A 19640-nucleotide genomic window follows, 5' to 3' on the forward strand; every position below is an offset into this window, starting at 1 on the left:
TAGATATATAACTTTAAAATATATGAGATTTTTTCTCACATATAGAAAAATCCATCTATACTGTAACGCATAACAAAATTTTTTGCTTCTATATTTATAAAAAATAATATATTTTTCTATCTTTTTAATTTTTTTCGAAGTTTTGCATTAGCAAAATAAAGTAATATCAAATTTTCGATGTAACAGAAATAAATAATTATCAAATGAAATAATAATTGCATTTAAAGTACGATTTAAAAATTTTCTTAAGAATTCTATTATACGATTATATGTATTTTATTTATCGACGTGAACAATGGTAGATTTTTAACAGCCCGTTCGTTATTTAAGTTTGTACTCTGGTTCAAACATACGCTAATGAAATAATATCCTTTCTCATATAAAATTACTAGTTTCTCTGAAATTTGGAGCGGGACGAAACAAAAATTCTCTCTCTGCAAAATACGCTTTTTTAACAATATTCATAGTAGCACTATATATACTTATACAGTATTCGTATAATATACATTAATCTATTGTAATTATAAAGATTAATACATTAAACCATGATTTTCATATATTAATAATGATAATTTTTGAGGGACTAAATAGAATGTTCTATGAGATTATTGTATCTTCTATACTCTAAAATATATAATTTAAATATGCAAATATCTTACTTTTTAATTAAAAAGAAAAAGAAAAAAAGAGAGATATTTTATATATCGAAAATTTATTATACGCGAAAATTTACGACCGAATGTGAAATCAGAGTTTATATTAATATACGGTCAAATTATTTGTCGCGATCACATAAAAAATTCGTTTAATTGTAAAAGTTGTAATGTACTGTAATGATATTAAAAATGTATCAATAAATAGAATAATACAATGCATTACTTCGAATTTATGAACATTAATTATGCTTACACTCGTAGGTGCGGTATTCTGGTCGTTGGATTAATGTGAATTAAATCGGGGAGAATGCCTGAAACAAAGTTTCGCAACGGTCGATATGCGAACACACATCTCGACGACCGACCGGTGCACCGAGAGCCACAGACTGAACATAGTACATAGGTTTGCGCAGAGTAATTAGTAAGCTTTCGACATCATTAGCTCGGGCTTTGATGTGGTCTAGTATCCCAACTCCTCTGCTTTCCTGTTTCAGAATTATTCTCGCCAGAATTACTGTATACCCTCCTCGTCTGATATAGTCGTTCCTGCACCGCCTACCTCCCCCTTTCATTACAATGCAGCCTTGATACCATCGCGCAGAACGTCCAGCTCTGGCTGTACATGTCGTGCAAACGCTAATACAACGATGACAACAACAATGACGACAACATGTGTATTCATCGCTGTAAACTGTAAACGGATGTAACAACGGTGGGACTCATAATTCTTCTTTCTACGGATCTCTTCACCGGTAATGTACTATCCTCAATAGCATAATTTTACACTCAAGAATAGTTAGCAATTAACAAATACAGATTTGAGATACGCCCTTAAATATTCTCAGAGCGCGATGGTAATGCATATATAATAATCTGGATTACGCTCGTGGTATTCATCATTTACGTTATGGATGTCCGTCATAATCGTGCATAAATCCCTCTTTCAAAACAATATTATGCCACAGTAATAACTACATCGGCTTAAAATGTGAATTGCCTAATTGCCTCTACGTATATGTGTGTGTATGTGCGTGTGTGTAATGTTGAATTATTAATATAAATTTCCACTATTCATTACCATACCTATTAGGGGCAAACCAGAATGCACGCTTAAAATCATTTATATCACATTTATATATATTCATGAAATTATTCCAACTCTGGCATTTCGTCTGACATTTTAACTTATGCAAAACAAAATATTGGATTTTTTAAATTTATACTTAATATTAAGATACGTTAATCGAGCAACGATAATCAGTTTTTCAAATAATAGCATCTTAAATATCATTAATTATTAAAATTATGATGTTTAAGACTTTTTCAAAGAACTTCAAATAGAGAGTATACACTATCAATTTGATATTTTTTAAATATATTAGACCATCATTAATTGTCATTGTTATTCTATTACATTTTTATATTCTTCTAAAATATTTTACTTATATTAAGATAATAGAAAAACTGACAACTCCAACATATGTTGGTATAAATCATTGTCTGAAGCTATAAATAGTCGAATAAGGTGTGAATAGATTATTGATGCTTACCATCCATCAGCTCTGGTCAAGGTAAATCCAAAGCGCGAATCCCTGTCCACGGACACTCTGATGCCTACTATTCCGAGTCCTTGTTCGGTAACAACTTGGCCTCGCATCACCGCAACTCGACTGTTACAAATTATAGATATATCGGGGTCCACCGAAACCGGATCGTTTCGTCGACCCATTAATCCGCGCAATGCTGATTTAAAACGAAATACCCTCACAATTTAGATTTGTCTACAATCGGAATGCAATTTTGATCGGTGCGCACGTTTGCGAAGAAAAATCGCAAATTTTGATAACATTTTTGTTGGAATAAGGTTTATATTCTACAAACACACAAAAGTCCTAAAGAATTATATTACAAACTTATTCACAGAGATATTAATTATATTAAAAACTTGACTCAAGTTACTCATGAAAAAAATATCTTTGCAATTTTTTAGATTTAATTATGTTCTTTATATCAATACTTTCGCTTCTGATAAGAAGCTTCTGAAAATTCGAATAATCTCACGATGAAATTTTCCGCGATCGCGCGATAAGGAACAGGGCACCGTTATAATAGCCACTTAGTGTCCGCTTAATTAACGAGTAATGCGATCGTACTACTGGACGATCGGCGTCTTTACGCGAACGCGGACGCGAGCAATTGATTTCGCCTGTTAAATCAGCTTCCGCGGTCAACGGTTCAATGCGATCCAATATTCTCACTTCGCTGCCAATACAATCCGCAACTCCATTCGACCGACATTCGACGGCCGCGTTGCCACGTACAAGGGAAGCTAATGCCTCTGGCTGAATCGAGGAGCGATACAAATTGATTTTACAAATAGAACAATGCCGCGTAGGTGAGGGCTGGCACGAACGGGGGCACAATGGGAGTCAGAAAACAGGCGGCTTCGGCGGAGGACGGCGGAGGTAGCGGAACACGCGCAGTGCGTCGACGATGCATTGTGCTCGCGAAAATCAGCATTTTCGGACGGCAGCGAGGCGGGAACATTCTTCTCGGCACTGACTTTTGGGATTTTTAGAGTAGAAAAAAAGGAAAAAAAAATTAAGAAAAAGACATAATATACTTCGTTCCTAGGAGGAAAAAGGAAATGGAATGGGGAAATTTTCGTAGAAAAATTATCTCGTGAGAGTAAAAAAAGGCATGCAGTCATGTTATATAGATACGTAATAGGCGTGAGATATATGTAATATAATAATAGATGTATTATGAATTTCAAAGGCGGGTTTGGAGGATAAAAGGTGTGGAGGGTAAATGTTAGATTCTCGGCGAGAGAAAGTTGGAATATTTGAAGCTGAATATTTTAAGCGATTCGTGTAGTGCTGAATATAATGAGATCGATGTATAGGTACGTAGATAATATATATAATGTATATAGAGATATATGCGACACACGCGCCGCGGTCACATATGTGTATGGAGCTTGTTACACTAGCTTGTTGGACCGACCGAATAACGAATGTAACGCGGCATATGCGACATGGACGACGGTCCCGAGCCATGTAACAAACTATATACGCATTTATGCATTCGGTATGTATATATATATATATATATATATATATATATATATATATATTATATATTAAATATAATATATTATATAATATATATATATATATATATATGTATCAATCTCTCTAAGGGATTGCGTATAGGGGTATATTTGTTCTTGGAGGATCACGCGTATCCCCAACGCTGCAAGTGACATTGATGATTGCATCCTTATCCATCGAATGTGGACGACATTTTCAGTTGTATAGCGATTACCGTGCTCGCAGATTTTACAATCGCATTATGGATCGAAACCGGGATAATTTTGTCAAAGTCGATTCTTAAAAAATTCTAGACAAGATTACGCTCCTTCGTTAATTTCGTAACACATAAACCAAAATTGCTAAAAATAATATCTTATTCGAAATGATGCGAGTTTCTATTTCATAATTACTCGTATAATTAAAAATTGCTAAAAATTGTATATAAGTAATAAAATTTGCAAATGGTCTTAATAGAACCGCTTATTTGAATCATCGGGCAAACTAGTGATATAGGTCAATAATGATCAGACATACGTTTCAACACGATTATTTACACGATTATTTTGATTTGATATAAAAATATACATTTTCAATTTTACAAGAATAAAGAATAACTGGATTTTACGTGAAATACTTTAAATTTCAAAATACAAAAAAATTGTATATTATTTTTTTAAACGATTCATTTAATGCGCTTAATTTAAATACGAAAAAATATTTTTTTTCGTCAAACTGCCGCGTTTCCATCGCGACAAAAATAATCGTAAATATTATTTCCGCGAAAAAATGTTCGAAATACGAAATTATTGCGCCGGTTTCGACCGCTAATCGTATCGATCGTTTCGAGTGACTTGGAGATCAAATTATGCCAGGCTGGCGGACGCTGATCCTCCAAGTGCGGGCACAGCAAGGTGGCAGGCACAGTCGTCACTACTGTACGTCCAAACCCATAGTGAATGGTAAACAGAAAAAGAAAAATGGATGATCCTCAAATGCATTGAAATTTCTAAAGGCAATCGTAGTCAACCTATATGCAGATAACAATAAACGGAAGAAGAGAACGTATATACGCGCGCGCGTACCTAACGCTATAAAAATTAAATCTATATAGATGCTCTGCGTTATTCTTCTTTCTTTTCTTTTTTGTGAACGGCGATATCACTCTTTTTTAACTTTCTCTCGACACTTATCTGTCTTATTTTTCTCTCTCCGCCTCTTTTTCATCGTTCTCGCACGCGAACGAGAACGTCGAGGACCGATTGTCAGAGAAATACCAAGACGTACGAGAGATCGCGAATCAGTCGAAATAATCTCAGCAGATTAGGAAATATTCCTCGTTTTTTTAGTACTCCGCGCCAGAAAGAAGTATCGTTGATAGTAAGTAGAGGGAACTTCGGGGTAGATGGACGAGGTAGAACGGAGACTGGTTGTGGATTTTAGGTTTCGATTTTTTTCGGTGGGTTTCGATTTCCTTGGATATCGGATAAAGACAGACACAGGGTGTTTGGTGTCGGGCCATTGGCACATTTTAGACAGGTGATAATAGACGCAGACAAGGGACAAGGAGGGACGGTCCTTTAGGGTTCTTTATCTTGAACTGTACGGTGCCGATTAGCAAATACTTGCCGATCCGTCGATAGATAGAACAGAAAGTGTGACTTGTATACACCTGTGTTGAATTATTATCTCGAATTCGTATATCGTATATATACATATGACAGAAAAAAGAATAATAATAAAAAAAGAACGCAATAAGTCGTTCACGCAAGAGGCGCGCAATAAGGTCAGCGTTCGTGTAAAATGCTAGGACGTTCACTATAAGACAAGTTCGACAGGATGTTACATAAAGTGCAAGCCTGGCAAACACAAACAACACAAGACCAGGTTTTGGTAAGTACACGACTCGTAACATACTATTATGTATATTAGTCATGGCTAACGCATCTAAGGGACAAGAAGACAAGACATAACAGAAAAGGGAGACAACAATCTGACGACATATCACAGATATAACACAGAGACAATTCGTACGGTTGATTTTAATGTATACGTGAAGAGCTGTTGCCCATGGACAGATGCTCGGATGATGCGTACAAGGGTACATTCGTAAGTGAGATGAAAGATGAAGATATAGAGAACGAGATTCTGTCATGTAATAGAAAGATAACGGACATAAAATCTTTTGGATCGTATCATGGCTATCTCCGAAATATTCGTATATTTCTTGTACGATTTAACTTTATCCGTGATTTATTTCCGACATATAGATGTTATATAAACGAGACGGTAACGTTCCACAAAAAGGATTTTAAAAAAGTAGGTTACCGAATATTTGTTATAAATTCGATGCCAAGAGGATTGTTTCTCATTCGTATGTTTTTTTCGAAGTCCATAGCGTTTTTATTTGCGCACGAACATATATATTCGACTATTTTTATAAAAATATGGACGGAAACCCGGCGAGAGATGCGCGCGCACGGTGCTATCTCGAGCGGAATGAATCACCGCAAAAACCGTTGACGGCTCATCTCCTGTACGTATCAACGCGAGCGTGGTCATGGGGCGCGAAAGTGAATAAAGACAGATAGATCAGACAGGTAGATAGAGGCTAAAATAGAGAGAGAAAAAGAAAGAAAGATAGAGCGGACGAAGTAGACTGCTGGGGTGGTGTCGGATGAAAAAGAGAGATGAGAGACAAATAAGCAAAGTGTAATCAAACACTGGCGAAACGCAAATAGTCGTATAACGAGAAATGATAACAGGCTGTTATATGGACGGCATTATAGAGACAGGAAAGACAAGAAAGAAGAGACAGAGAAAACGGAACGTTAAGAAAGTAATGAGACAGTAGACAGGCTAGAGGTTTGATATATAAATACATATGTGTTACATATTAATGGGTCATACGAAAGACATGTAAGATGAATGGTACGAGCGAAACGAGCAATAGATGATACTTTGTTTTTTTTTCTTTTTTTCTTTTTTTTTTCTTTTGGATAATGAACGATTAGCGAGAGCTTGAGCTGCAACTTACCGCGGTGTAAAGGAACTCCAGAACGTACTACGTGTGGGAAAAACCAACGAGAAGAAAGGGCGTTACCACGGTCACAGAACCCGCGTGAGCGGGCAAAAAACGAATGCGCGTGCACAGCATTGCGCGAGCAATCGTCTCTCGAGCAATTGCCCTCGAACAGGCTATTTTTCTACTCTTTTGCGAACGCGATCGCGTCAACTATCGTCCCGCGTGATCTGGGTCCGGACGGCGCGCCCAGCTTTTTTCCGTCTCCGGCTCCGTTCCGGTACCCGGCTGGACCGACACGGAGACTTCGCGAGTGCTCCTCGCAATGTTCCGCACGCCATTACAGAAACAATAGACGTAGACACACACTAATCAAGCGTACCCATCACACACGCGATCCTTCCAGTCACGCAACATGAACACAGTCACTCTCGGACTCATTCAACATAGAGTGGTATACAATGTGACAGACACAAGTTGGAAACTACGCAACGCACACACATATGTATATAATGATATGTAGGGCCCGGAAACACACGAATACCCGGCGGAATAACCGGTTGTACATTAAAACGTGACGTCATTTCGGTCAGGGTGGTGACCCCTTCCTCCCCATCACGTCGTCCCCTTGGCGCGGATACCCCGATGCAGCGACCGAGGGAAACTCTTATCAGTTCGGTCTAATCAAGGTCAAAAGGATCGTCCGGACTGACAACGAGAGGAGATTCCTTCGGCGTCGATCTAGGGTCCAGGCCTATGGGACGATCCTCGAATATTGATTACGCTGTCCGAGCAACCTTAATGCCAGTCTGAATACTAGATTCACAGTAGAGCCGAGAGTTTATTTAGAGTGAAAAATACGTTTTTAAAATCACATTAATGTAAATAATTTCTCGAAGAAGATGTAATGTATGAATATTCTAATAATGAAATAATAATATTGAAATAGCCGTGAAATTTAGAAACTTTGAAAATGAAAAGAGAGAAGGAAAGAGAGAGAGAGAGAGAGAGAGAGAGAGAGAGAGAGAGAGAGAGAGAGAGAGAGAGAGAGAGAGAGAAAATGTGTGTGTGTGTGTGATATGTGATTTGAGAAATTATTGATTCAATGAATTTTACAATACAACAATGTGTATGGTGTGTACGAAATTGGAAACGGCTACATCAAATGTATAATAGAGTATTTCCAATGTTATTTAAATTTTAGTAAAATTTGCAAATCTATCTAAAAATATTTTTCTAAAAGGAATTAACAATTGCATTGTCAAAACTTTTTAAAATAAATGAATCTTTTTTTAAAAGATAACTATATGCAAAAAATTGGTGGCTGCAATATTCGGAATAGTAATCAATATTCTAGCATTACGAACGGACAATGAACGAAAACAATATTTCAAATGTTCGATTTCTGGAACTCTTCAACGACAACATGGACCTTATTATACGCACCGTATACAAAGTTTCGTGGAGCAAAAAGAAGAAGATGGTACGAGAAATTTCAAACTTGTGTCTACCATATCTAGAAATACTTTTACGAGTGGGCGAGTCACGACGCTTGTGCTCTTTGACATCGATAGCTCTCTGCACAGACTTTCACAGATAATTGCAAATTCTCGTTAAGGGAGTTTTGATCTCTGCCTGTCTGACTCAACCATTCGTACGCTTTATCTATGAACTCCTTTCTCGTAATCGCTTAACGAATGGCCAGATTATTGGTGTCGGAAAGCAATTTTGAAAATGTATCTCTGTCCTTCCTTATATATGAGTTAGTTATATTGCGCGCAGGCCGAGTAATGTTAATACTTTATAACGAGAACGAACAGTGCCTAGAGTAACATTAACGCGTGAAAAATGAATTAATAAGATAATACAAAAGCAAGTTTCTAGCATATTCTCGTTATGCAGACTTTCGTCGTTCAGTCCGTAGGCAAAACGGAGCCTCTTTTCGGTCTTCGGTTGTAGGGTGATTGGTAATCTGGTGGTGGTAAAGGGCTACACACAGAGGATAAACACTAGACAAAATACACGATTCCTTCGAAATGCCTCTGCGGCCTCTCCCAGTCGAGCCGCACACATATCGATAATTATTTCTCCAATGCCGAGCAAAGGAAGATTGAAAAAATGTATCTGATCAAGAAATGATTAGTTTACGTAAACTAAATTTTATATTTAAATTATAATCTTAAGTGTGAGAGAATACAAAGTGCCCTTAATCTTTTCTATACATCTTTCAACTGACTAATGTATAAAGTTATATATTCGTCAACTATTATATCAAAAAATATTCAGAAATATGCCTAGTATGAATTCCAACTATTTAATAATTTTTCTTGTATTTTTTTGTAATTATTAATAAATAATATTTTCTTCCACTTTAATATATAAAATCCATTAATGTATGAAGATAAAGATAAATCGATTGCACATATACATATATAAAATGTACTATTATTTAATTATTTATTCGTCAACGTAACGCTTGTTAATAATTAATTTCGATAATGTATAATATTATAATGAGATTATATGTATATTCGAAATTTTTGTATCGTATGTACGGAGAAATTAACTAGCAAAAAAACCTTTAATTGGCAATGGTTCCGAAGTAATTATCGATACAATTGGCATTCGGAGGGGGGAAAAGGGTGAAACACTAGGAAAATGATGATTAGGGGGTTGTAGGGTGTCACCCACCGGGGGCTCTCTCGATATTTCAGCTGTCACGGATGTGGATTCATGACGATTCGATCAAATTTTTGTAGCGTTTAATGGCCGGTCACGATGGGGGAATATCAATTTAATAAATAATTAATCACAACATATATATATATCCATTTGGAAAATATTCGCGACGTGTAATCGTGAACCAATAGTTTCGACGTGTGACGTGTTTAATCAACGAAATGTTCTTTATCGTGTTTATAAAATAAAATAAAAATAAAACAACGACGGAATTTATAAACTACTTTCGCATCATATTCACGCAATCATTTTTTTGTTTATTTTTACTCTTACTTCGTTTTAAAACAAAGCAGTAATGTGCAAATTCTTTCATATTATCAGATTTGCTATTATGCGCGGCTTTTATATAATAGTATTCGTAGTATTTATTAAATGTATATATTTGGCAAATGTGAAATTTATGTGTTACGTCTCTACAATAAATTATATGATAAAATTGAAAACAACATCATATCCGTATTCAAAGTTGAAAATATATTTTAATTAACTTTGTTGCGTTCACGCGAAATTATTGGTGCGCGTTTGTTGTGCACATACATATATATTCAAGAGGATTATGTAAGAGAAAGATATAATAAATATGAGAAAATATATACCCCCCATCGTAAACTGTTACCACAGATTGAAACGCGCAAGTTACATAATCACATTCATAACTCGATAATCGCGTGCAGCGTGACGCGATATATGTATATTGTATTTTCGCGCATTAAATTAGTCAGTCCTGTAAATTGCAATTTGGACATTAATAATAACGCTTTTTAGAACGTTCACTACACATTTCGAAGGCAAATTCACGGCGTGCCGTATCAAAAGGAACGAAAGTATTCAACCAAACACGATGATACGCGTGTTGTTTCTGGCTAACGAGATAAAAACGAGAAAAGTAATGCGCGGTCGCATGAAAATCGTAAAAAGGCCAAACTATGACACGCAGCTATGCTATTTTATCTTCATTAAATGTTATATATACAACGTTTACGATCGACCGAGTCGTTGCCGCATTTATACGTCTCTTCAAAATGTTAATGCAAAAGAACACCGCGAAATTATCCGAATTATCCGGAAAATCTGCTGGAAATGTTTGAAAAAATGGCGAGTTCTCGGTCGCTCGAACGTTATTCTCACTTATATTATGAAAGTAAGAGACTAAAGCGAATTCTAATTCGAGTTTTAGTTTGTTCGAGTGAAAATGATCGATCTTACCTTTCCGTGTACTCGTCCATGTGGGCGTAGCTCTGCACGCTGTTCTCCTCGACGAGGAACTTGACTCGTTGATAGAAGGACGCTGTGACACTGGGCGGTTGTTTTCGAAGAAGAACGTCCACAGGATTATTACTAGCAAGACACATGATATGTTCTGTACAAGTTTCGTGCGTGCAGCACTCGCTGTCAGAGCAGTCCACCATGCCATCTGAGAAAGGCAATCTGTTAAATATCCACTCGAACGCGTTTCGTTTTTAATATGGTTTCTATTCTTTGCATAAATTATTCTATTTCTTGCACTTTTATTTTTGAAGCGAAACAAAAATTAATTAGAAGAATATCGGATAATCAAAAGAGTAAGAATAATTGTAAGATACTAATGTTTATTCTATGTTTTAACACTATATTAGCCTGTTGTGCAAATATTTTACCGTAGCAATATTATTTCGGTAAATTCTCTCCCAAACTTCGTAAGAGAAATATTCATTAAACATGGATAAATAATTGTATGCCGCTAATCAGCGACAATTTAAGATTGATATAGCTTACAGACTTACCTTGATCATTGTCATTGTAATCATTACATTCCAATTCGAGTCGTATGCTACAATCTCTACCGGCCCATCCGGTCGAGCATTCGCAACTATATTCGCCGTCCTGTAGGGTGCATAGTCCGTGGCGACTGCATCCATTTTCACATCCGGCTATTTAAAAACAGATAGTTTTCGTTTTTTTTTTTTTTTAATAATTACAATTGCATAATTATAGAGTTAACCAAGTTAATATCGCGCCGCAAAAGTACTTTCTTATCAGAGAATTTAACATCGATTACAAAATATATGCTCGGACAGAGTAAAGCACCGATACTTGTTCAGAACATAATTTACTACTTTACATACGTAGTGTGCAATGTCTTCCGTTCCATCCTTGACTGCATACGCAGGTTCCATTTTTGCACTGGCCATGTTCGGCGCAACGTGCATCACACGGTTTTTGATCGCATTTCGTTCCGGTCCAATCGTCGTGACATCTGCAAGTATAAGTACATGCCTTATACCTTACAGATCTCGGGCTACAAATGTCGATTGTACTTTCATTTTCGTTTAATAGCCGGAACGACGAACAACAAGGACTATTCGCGTAGAGAAACGATTCGGTTTTATTACGTTAATCGCGCCGGTTATTCTGAAAAGTTACGCAAATGTTCCTAACAGGATTTGTTATGTTAAATGGAAGTATCGTTGAACGTAAAATCATTTCTCGCCGTTTATACCGGGCTGCAATAAAAAATGCGAGTTTGAACCGAGTTCCGAAGTTGTTCCGCCGTCGTGCGGAACTTTTTGCACTTAGAGCCTCTTTTACGCCAACTCTCGGCGACGGGACAGGAGGGGTGGACGAGAGGCGTCAGCTTTAGAATATGAGAAAGGAGAGATCCTCTCCCGCGTCCTTGATTCTGACAAAGGAAAGTAGGAAGGGACGGTCCTTCGAGTTGTGATAAGTTGGCGCCTCGTAAGACAGAGCCTTTTTCTCGCAATTTTTCACCTTTTTAGCCTCAACTTTTGTGCCCGCGATCCCGACGAGCAATTTACTCATTTTTAGGCCATTCTTCGCCCACATCTATTCCACGATATTTCAACGTCCCGACAAAACGTTACTCTTTCTTCCCTCTTTCTCGACTCTCGTGCGAGCGAATTACTATTAAATGCTCTCAACGTGCTTTCGTCGTGGAAACTTTACGACGTTTCGCAGTCTTCGACGCGACATTACACGATAATCTATTCCGGTCGTAAAAGTTGCAAAAAGCTCGTCACACATCATACTTGATGAAGCATGGAGCGCGTAAATGGCCGCCACGTCCGCACAATTCCGCAAATCCCCCCGCATTAAACAATGATCTCGCGCGAGGTGCGGGCGTCACATGGGAGAGAACGAGAATCGGGGTCGCCGTGGAGAATTCCTTTAATCCGAGAAAAACGACCGGGCGTCACTTTTCTCGTTTCAATCTCTGGCCAGCGGCTGCTCGGCCGTTCGCGCACGGCTAACCCAGTTCCGGAATCCCGGTCGCAACGCGCCACGGAGGACCCATAAAGGACGCCGATATATAAAGGACGAACGTATGTGAATGTGTCGTGTGTATACTGACTTGCAACGACCCTGCTCGCAGGATCCGTGAGGTCCGCAGTCCAGACCGCAGCTCGGCTGTGAGCAATCGACCCCGGTCCAGTGCTCTTCGCAAACGCAGGCCGCAGATTCGAGGTCGTACGTGCCGTGATCGGAGCAGCCGGGCAGACACTGGTATACCTGCTGATCGACCTGATTGCACCGTTCTCCTTGCCAGCCGGCCTTGCAGTAACACTTGCCGGAAACACAGGCGCCGTGACCGCTGCAGTTCGGATCAGCACAGTCGGCTGAAAGAGCGAAAAAGAGCGGATCGAGCGACGATGAGATCATTGAGTTTTTCAACGGTTCGGCGCGCGCGATTTAGAGTCTTCGCGTAAAAGTATAAACTTCTCGTTCGAGAGTGCGCGACCCCCTTTCCCTCCCACCCTCCCTCGGTTATCAGCCCTTCTCTTCCTGCTCGTCACGCCCGGGCGCCGCTGATTGCGTCCATGGCGTGGACGAATGGACCAACTTTTTAAATTATGGCATCGGAACAATTGCATTATTCCCGCGGATCCCACCTGCCCCGGGGAAATTATGAAACTTAATTCCAGAGCGTCCTCGGCTGCGCGGCGGCCTTGCGTCCGTGCCGCGTTATATGTATATATACGCGGGATGCAAGAGATGAGAGAAATTCCTGGCGGATTCTTCTTGCATTATGTATGCACGACGTTGATCGAATGGGATCATAGATTTGTTCGCTTTCATTAGAACCTGGCAGGTGCGTTCGCCGTTATACGGAACGCAGGAAATTGGGCGTTGAAGTATGATACCATTAAGAGTATTTAAGAGTATATACAGAATGTTTCTCTAAAGTGAGCTCTGTTTAGTCAAAATGTTGGAACATTAATTTTCAACGATAAATGAAGAAGCGATTTTATAACGATTTCAAATGTTGAAAATTAAGCATCGTAATAATTATATTAATTAAAGTATTATAATATATAAATATAATACATAAATTACTATCGTTCTTTGATATAAAGCTTTAATAAAAATAGATCCATCTTTTTTGATCAGTAGATTCAACAAAGTTTGCAGGCTTTACTTGTTAGTTTTCATTTCACCATCGCGTTGCGACTGATGCAAATCCGTTCCGGTCTTCAAATTTATTGTTCCTACAATTGGAGTTGACATATTCCACTGACGTGGAATTAATATCGTTTTCGTCTACGTTTAGGAAAAAGCGACGAGTGAGCGGATCTCTAACGAGGACCGTGAGAATGTCAGAGACGAAGCGTCTCGTACCCGGCGAATAATCTCGTCATTTATATCGTATGTCATTCAGTCTCGGAAGTTCCGAGAGTGCGAAATTATATATAACGTATCGAACGCAGGCTGCGTATCGCACGCGCACGCGCGTTTATCGTGTATTATTCAAATTTTCGCAAAACAATATGAAACTAATTGTCGCGTTGAATTGGCATGGCTTGACCCATATGTAAATTTGGAGAACTCCGCGTGCATTAATTATAGGTTGTACACAGGCCGGGGCTGTGTTCTCCACCGGCGGAGACTCTGCATTACTAATATCTTGAATCTCCCCGGATAGAGGACCAGGACGTACGCTTGAATTATGGGAAAATTAATGGTGTTGTGACAAACATGAAGAAATAACGCTCCGGGACAGAAATAGATGTTCGAGGTAAACGTTCCCGCCGGCAACTTCCGCTAAGCCGTTTTTAAAGCTGAAATATGCGCGCGTTTGCAGTGCAACGTCATCGCTCGCAAATCGCTCTCGAACAATATTTTCAAACGAATCTCGATAAAATAAAATCTGCTGATCTCGAAATCTTTTTAATCTTTCCTGCTTTTCCATCGCGTAAGAAAATTCAAAAGTGAAGCGAGCAATTTAAATTTCTTATAATCCGGATATATGTTAAAATTTTCATCAGATACATTTATTAAATCGAGCATCTTTATTATATTTGCGTTGCTAACTTACGTTCGTCGCAAAAGGCGCCCTTCCAGCCGGGATTACAAACGCAGGATCCTCTAACGCACTGGCCATGCTGATTGCAATCAGGAACTTGACAGTCACCTAACGGTATATCGCATTCGGCGCCTTTCCAACCCTCTTCACAGTGGCACATGCCACCGCCGTATTGTCCATGGGAGGAACATAAAACCGGACACACGCTTTTGCTGCAATCAGCACCCTGGAACAATTGCAATATTTCGCGTTCTATAATATCTAATTCCACTGATACATATATGGTTAGATAGTACCGGGTCATTTCGCGAGAACACACCTGATATCCGTCTATACAGTCACACTTGCCAAGATAACACGATCCACGTCCGGAGCAGTCATTAGGACAGGTAGTAGAGACTCCCTCCGCTTCCGTTACGACTAAAGTGACCTTGTAAGGCTGCAGTTCGTCGTTGTAGACAGACAGGAACCAGTCTCCGGTGTCGAAATATTGCAACAGACTGACGTTGACCATTAGCGGTTCCACAATAGTTCTCTTGATGAGCACGTGTTGATAAGACGTGGCCGGTTGCGCCGCATGCTCCGCGTGTACATCTTGCGAGCTACTAGACTGCATAAAACTGACGGCCTCGGCAGTCACGTCCCTCTTTAGTCTGTGAACCACCCTGCCACCCTTCACGAACTCCACGAAGTCGTATTGCGTGACGCTGGGCGCGACGTTCCGCCTGCCGTACACGGCGAAATTTGCGCCCCACGGCAAGGTCAGATTCAGCCTGATGAATGCCGGCTGCTTGTTACGGAACTCGGTGTTCCAGAAGTGGTACGGCGGAATGATGGCGGAATGGGCGACGTTGTAGGCCTGCAGCTCCAGCACGGCCGGCCATTGTTGCGCAGATTGCTGGATCTGCGGATCGCTCTGCTGATCGCCGGCGCTATCTGCAGCGCTGGAATGCTCCGCTGTGCTCGTCGGTAGAGATTCTGCGAGAAATTAATGCGGGGGGTGTGATGACACGTTGAACAATACAGTGATATAAGTCATCGAAAATCATGAGTAGAATTTAGAAAATTATTTCAATTATAAAATCTTATTGCTTTATCGCAATAGTATTTTTATACTTTTATGTAAAAAAGCTTTTCATTCTCTGACTTATATCACCATACGGCGATCTGTTTATCTGATTATGCATTTTTATATAAATATTTAAATTCGACGAATAAGCAATCAACAAGAATTTTATATCATATATTAGAATAACCCAAGCGCGCGTCATTCTTCGGTTTTGTATTAAAAAAATGATATTTAAAAAAAAATAATATAAAGTTTATTTAAACTCGATTCATATTTTTTTACAGAAATCAGTTGATTAAAGCGTTAATTTACTAATTAAATTTTAAAATAAAAATATGCAATAGAAATTGAAATAATAATATGTTGTAGATAATATGTTATAATACCTTATTTTCGATTAATATTTTTTGACAGAAATTAGCTGATAACTGTCAAAAATATTAATCGAGTTTAAAAGTATTATAACATAGTATTTAAAATATTATATATATTATTTTAAAAATTAATTAGCAAATTAACGCTTTAATCAGCTGATTTCTGTCAAAAAATATTAATAAAGCGAAAAGTTGCTAATTAAATATTTTAGCTTACATATTTATATTTATATTGTGTATGTTATAATTTGCTAATTAAATTTTAAAATAATAATATGGTAAAAATTATAAAATAGTAAAATGTTGTAAATAATATGTTATAATATCTTATTCTCAATTAATATTTTTTCTTTCTAAAGCTATATCTTTTCTAACGAATCTCCTTCGAGTTTTAATTAATTATTAATATTAAGTCATGTATATAGTATCGCGCGCGCTATTAGAGTGAAGTTGCCGATGTTTGTAGCTTCGGCCATTACCGAAACGTCGCGAGTATCAGGCAGTTGGAGCTGCGTCCCGCTGTGATTAATTAGTAAGCATAATCGTTAGAAACGATTTCTAACCTTTGTATTGTAATATTTATCAATCGCATATAATAATTTCAACGTTAATATGTAGTCGTAATTGTTCGAAACGCATATTTCGCGAAAAATTCGATGCAAAATCTCTTACCATCATAACCCAACTTAATCTGTTGTCGCGCGCGCGAATGTGTTGCGATCCGATGTATTTATCGTTAATTCTAGTTTAGTACATATTTATATTGTGTATGTTATAATGCGAAACAATAAGATTATTCTAATATGTATGTATTTTATTTGTTACAGGTAGCATGCGATACACAGTGCGATTCACGCGTCGTGGCGGGAGTGCCGTGTTAAGTGTCGGACAATCGTAATTATTCGTGTTTTCGCGAGTGTCGTGAATGCTACGAAGGAGCAATGACGATCAACCAAGAGAGGAGGAGGAGGCCCGAGGAAGCATCGGGCGACAGCGAGACAACTGTGAGGTATGCAAATAAAAACTTTTTTTCTAAACTACATTGTTCATGAGAAATTCGACACACATATATGTATATACATAATTTGAATATTTTGTTTTCAGATCAATGTGTGCTGTGTACTACAACTCCGTTATTATACGTATCGGTGAGTGAGAAATTGTTTATTTTATAACATTTCTATAGCGGTAATATAGAAATGTATATAATATGTTGAAAATATTAAAATATAGTAACATTTTAAATAATATGTTATATAATATCTTATTCGCGATTAATATTTTTTGACAAAAATCAGCTGGTAAAAATTGTCAAAAATTTTAAATATTATAACATCCCTTTCTAAAAAAGGCATGTTAAGTTGATTCTCGCAAGTATTGTTGCATCTTTTCCGCGATACTGATTGACTGTTTCAATTTGCATTCTATTCGTAGCATCGAGAGGCTGTCATCGCGAGGATTAATAGTTTAACAGTTTGTTCAAAATAAAATAAAATAAAATAAAATAATGATATTAATTTTAAATAATATATTGTAATACTTTAAACTCGATTAATATTTTTGACAGTTATCAGCTGATTTCTATCAAAAAGTATTAATCGCGGATAAAGTATTATAACATATTATTTAAAACATATTATTTTATTTTATTTTGAACAAACTGTTAAACTACTAACCCTCGCAATGACAGCCTCTCGATGCTACGAATATATGACACACAACGCGAATCTTGACAGCCAATGAGCATCGCGGAAAAGCGACAATAATAAATTTCGATAAATGCGAGTATCGATTTTACATATCTTTTTTAGAAAAGGATTTATTTCTTAATGCATTAGCCTCTTAGGAAAATATTTTTTATCGAAATAATTTAAACACACTTAAATGTAGAAAAGCGTTCGCGTTATTTTTTTGTGATGTCACGTGTTGCTTTGTTCCAAATCCATCAATTTAGCTTCATATCAAGCGCGTTACTTGTATAACTCAATTGCTCAATTATCCTTCTAAATTGGTACGGCTCGTAGTGTGAAATCTTTATAGCGAATGACATTTGGATGCGCGACGATATAGTCTTCACTAAGGATATTATATCGATGGAACGTTCATCCACTCGCGCTTCCCAAAAGCAATTACCGTGTGACGCTGTACGTGAGTGTATTTACATCATGCAGAGTAGATGCAAATTAATACCGTTCGATATTTACCTTCTGTGGGTATCTGCGTGGATATCGAATCGTGAATGTGTGCGTTTTCGTGAGTGACAGCCTTGATATCTTGAACCAGAATGCAGTTAGTACTGTCTATCGGGCGCATAGAACTCACTGCTGGAAAATAAACAGAGCATCTATCCTAAGACGAGAGTTTATGCTTGCGGTTTGATGCAATATATAAACTCTTTTCTACATTTATAATTCAATATTTATAATTATAACATATTACAAAATATTTATAATTATAATTATTATTGTTATCATCATGAGTTACTATTACTATTAATATTCAAGAAGTTATTGAATGTTGTATAGAAAAAAAACCATGTATGCAGATCTTACATACAATTGCGCGTAGTAATATAAGTGTTATATTTGTAATATACGACGTGTATTCCGAGTAAAATACCATTGCCGTGCGACGCTTTTATAGCGTCAGGAATCAGGAACGGCTTTAGTGGAACGTCTGGGAGCAGCCTAATGGGTTCATAAATTCGAACAATCGCTTTCGAATTACGATGGTGCACTAGATTTTCCATGACAAGTCGATTTTTTTGCTCGAGTAACTTTTAAAGCAAAGTATCCGCGTAATAAAGTTCGAAGTCTTCGAGGTACCATCTTATGGTTTAAGTCACAGTTGTATCACATACACGATATTACCTTATTAAGAATTTTAGACAGAAGTGTAATGTTTTATTGTCCATTTTTTTATAAACTTCAACAAAGTAGTGTCGATGTGTTCAATTCTTTATTATGTTCAAAGTAATCATGATAATTTTAATGGATGCCAAGGGCGCATTTAGTATCAACCGATACAATCCGAAATTCAATTTTATGTTGATATTCTATAACTCAAGTTATCTCTGTAATTTTATCTCAAGTTTGGGACCATTTATATTAATGTTTTCTAAGCGATAAGTGCAAGTTCGTTGAATTTATAAACGCCATGATAAATTCGGCAATAAAACCCTTATCCGTGGCGGGATATTGCGGTTTAATTAATTATCTGTCTCGTGCGCCGCGAGCGTCACGAATTAATTACGCGGTTTAACGAGAGTTTTTAAAAAGGGGCAGGACCCCGCGCGCAACGCAACGCAACCTCGCAACTAACGACCTCTTGGCTTATCAACGCAACAAAACAGCGATAACGCATAATTGAATTCGCGTGTTATTGCCGCG

At 37.6% G+C, this 19640-nt stretch overlaps 2 protein-coding genes across 9 annotated transcripts in view; one reads left to right on the forward strand and one right to left on the reverse strand.

Moving 5' to 3' along the window:
• Ten-a (Teneurin-a transmembrane protein) overlaps positions 1-19640 on the reverse strand; it is a 466667-nt gene that overhangs the window by 12367 nt on the left and 434660 nt on the right. For 6 of the 8 annotated variants that reach the window (XM_083036190.1, XM_083036189.1, XM_083036187.1 and 3 more), the window contains 9 exons: positions 18456-18575; positions 15128-15786; positions 14821-15034; positions 12859-13123; positions 11615-11745; positions 11273-11419; positions 10716-10923; positions 6786-6812; positions 2207-2326 (listed from right to left, as the gene is read on the reverse strand). In XM_083036190.1, coding sequence (XP_082892316.1) covers positions 2207-2326; positions 6786-6812; positions 10716-10923; positions 11273-11419; positions 11615-11745; positions 12859-13123; positions 14821-15034; positions 15128-15786; positions 18456-18575 — 1891 coding nt within the window. The remainder of the gene's footprint in view (positions 1-2206; positions 2327-6785; positions 6813-10715; positions 10924-11272; positions 11420-11614; positions 11746-12858; positions 13124-14820; positions 15035-15127; positions 15787-18455; positions 18576-19640) is intronic. The other 2 variants (XM_083036192.1, XM_083036191.1) reach the window with 1 other exon arrangement.
• LOC145935112 (uncharacterized) overlaps positions 1-19640 on the forward strand; it is a 133762-nt gene that overhangs the window by 365 nt on the left and 113757 nt on the right. Inside the window, exons 2-4 of the mRNA XM_083036199.1 lie at positions 918-1408; positions 17079-17260; positions 17356-17399. Of these exons, the coding sequence (XP_082892325.1) occupies positions 17177-17260; positions 17356-17399 (128 nt within the window). The 5' untranslated portion in view covers positions 918-1408; positions 17079-17176. The remainder of the gene's footprint in view (positions 1-917; positions 1409-17078; positions 17261-17355; positions 17400-19640) is intronic.

Source organism: Prenolepis imparis, unplaced genomic scaffold (assembly GCF_030444845.1).
Source record: "Prenolepis imparis isolate NDT839.2.m4 unplaced genomic scaffold, iyPreImpa1.0 SCAF_4, whole genome shotgun sequence".
Classification (NCBI taxonomy): Eukaryota; Metazoa; Arthropoda; class Insecta; order Hymenoptera; family Formicidae; genus Prenolepis; species Prenolepis imparis.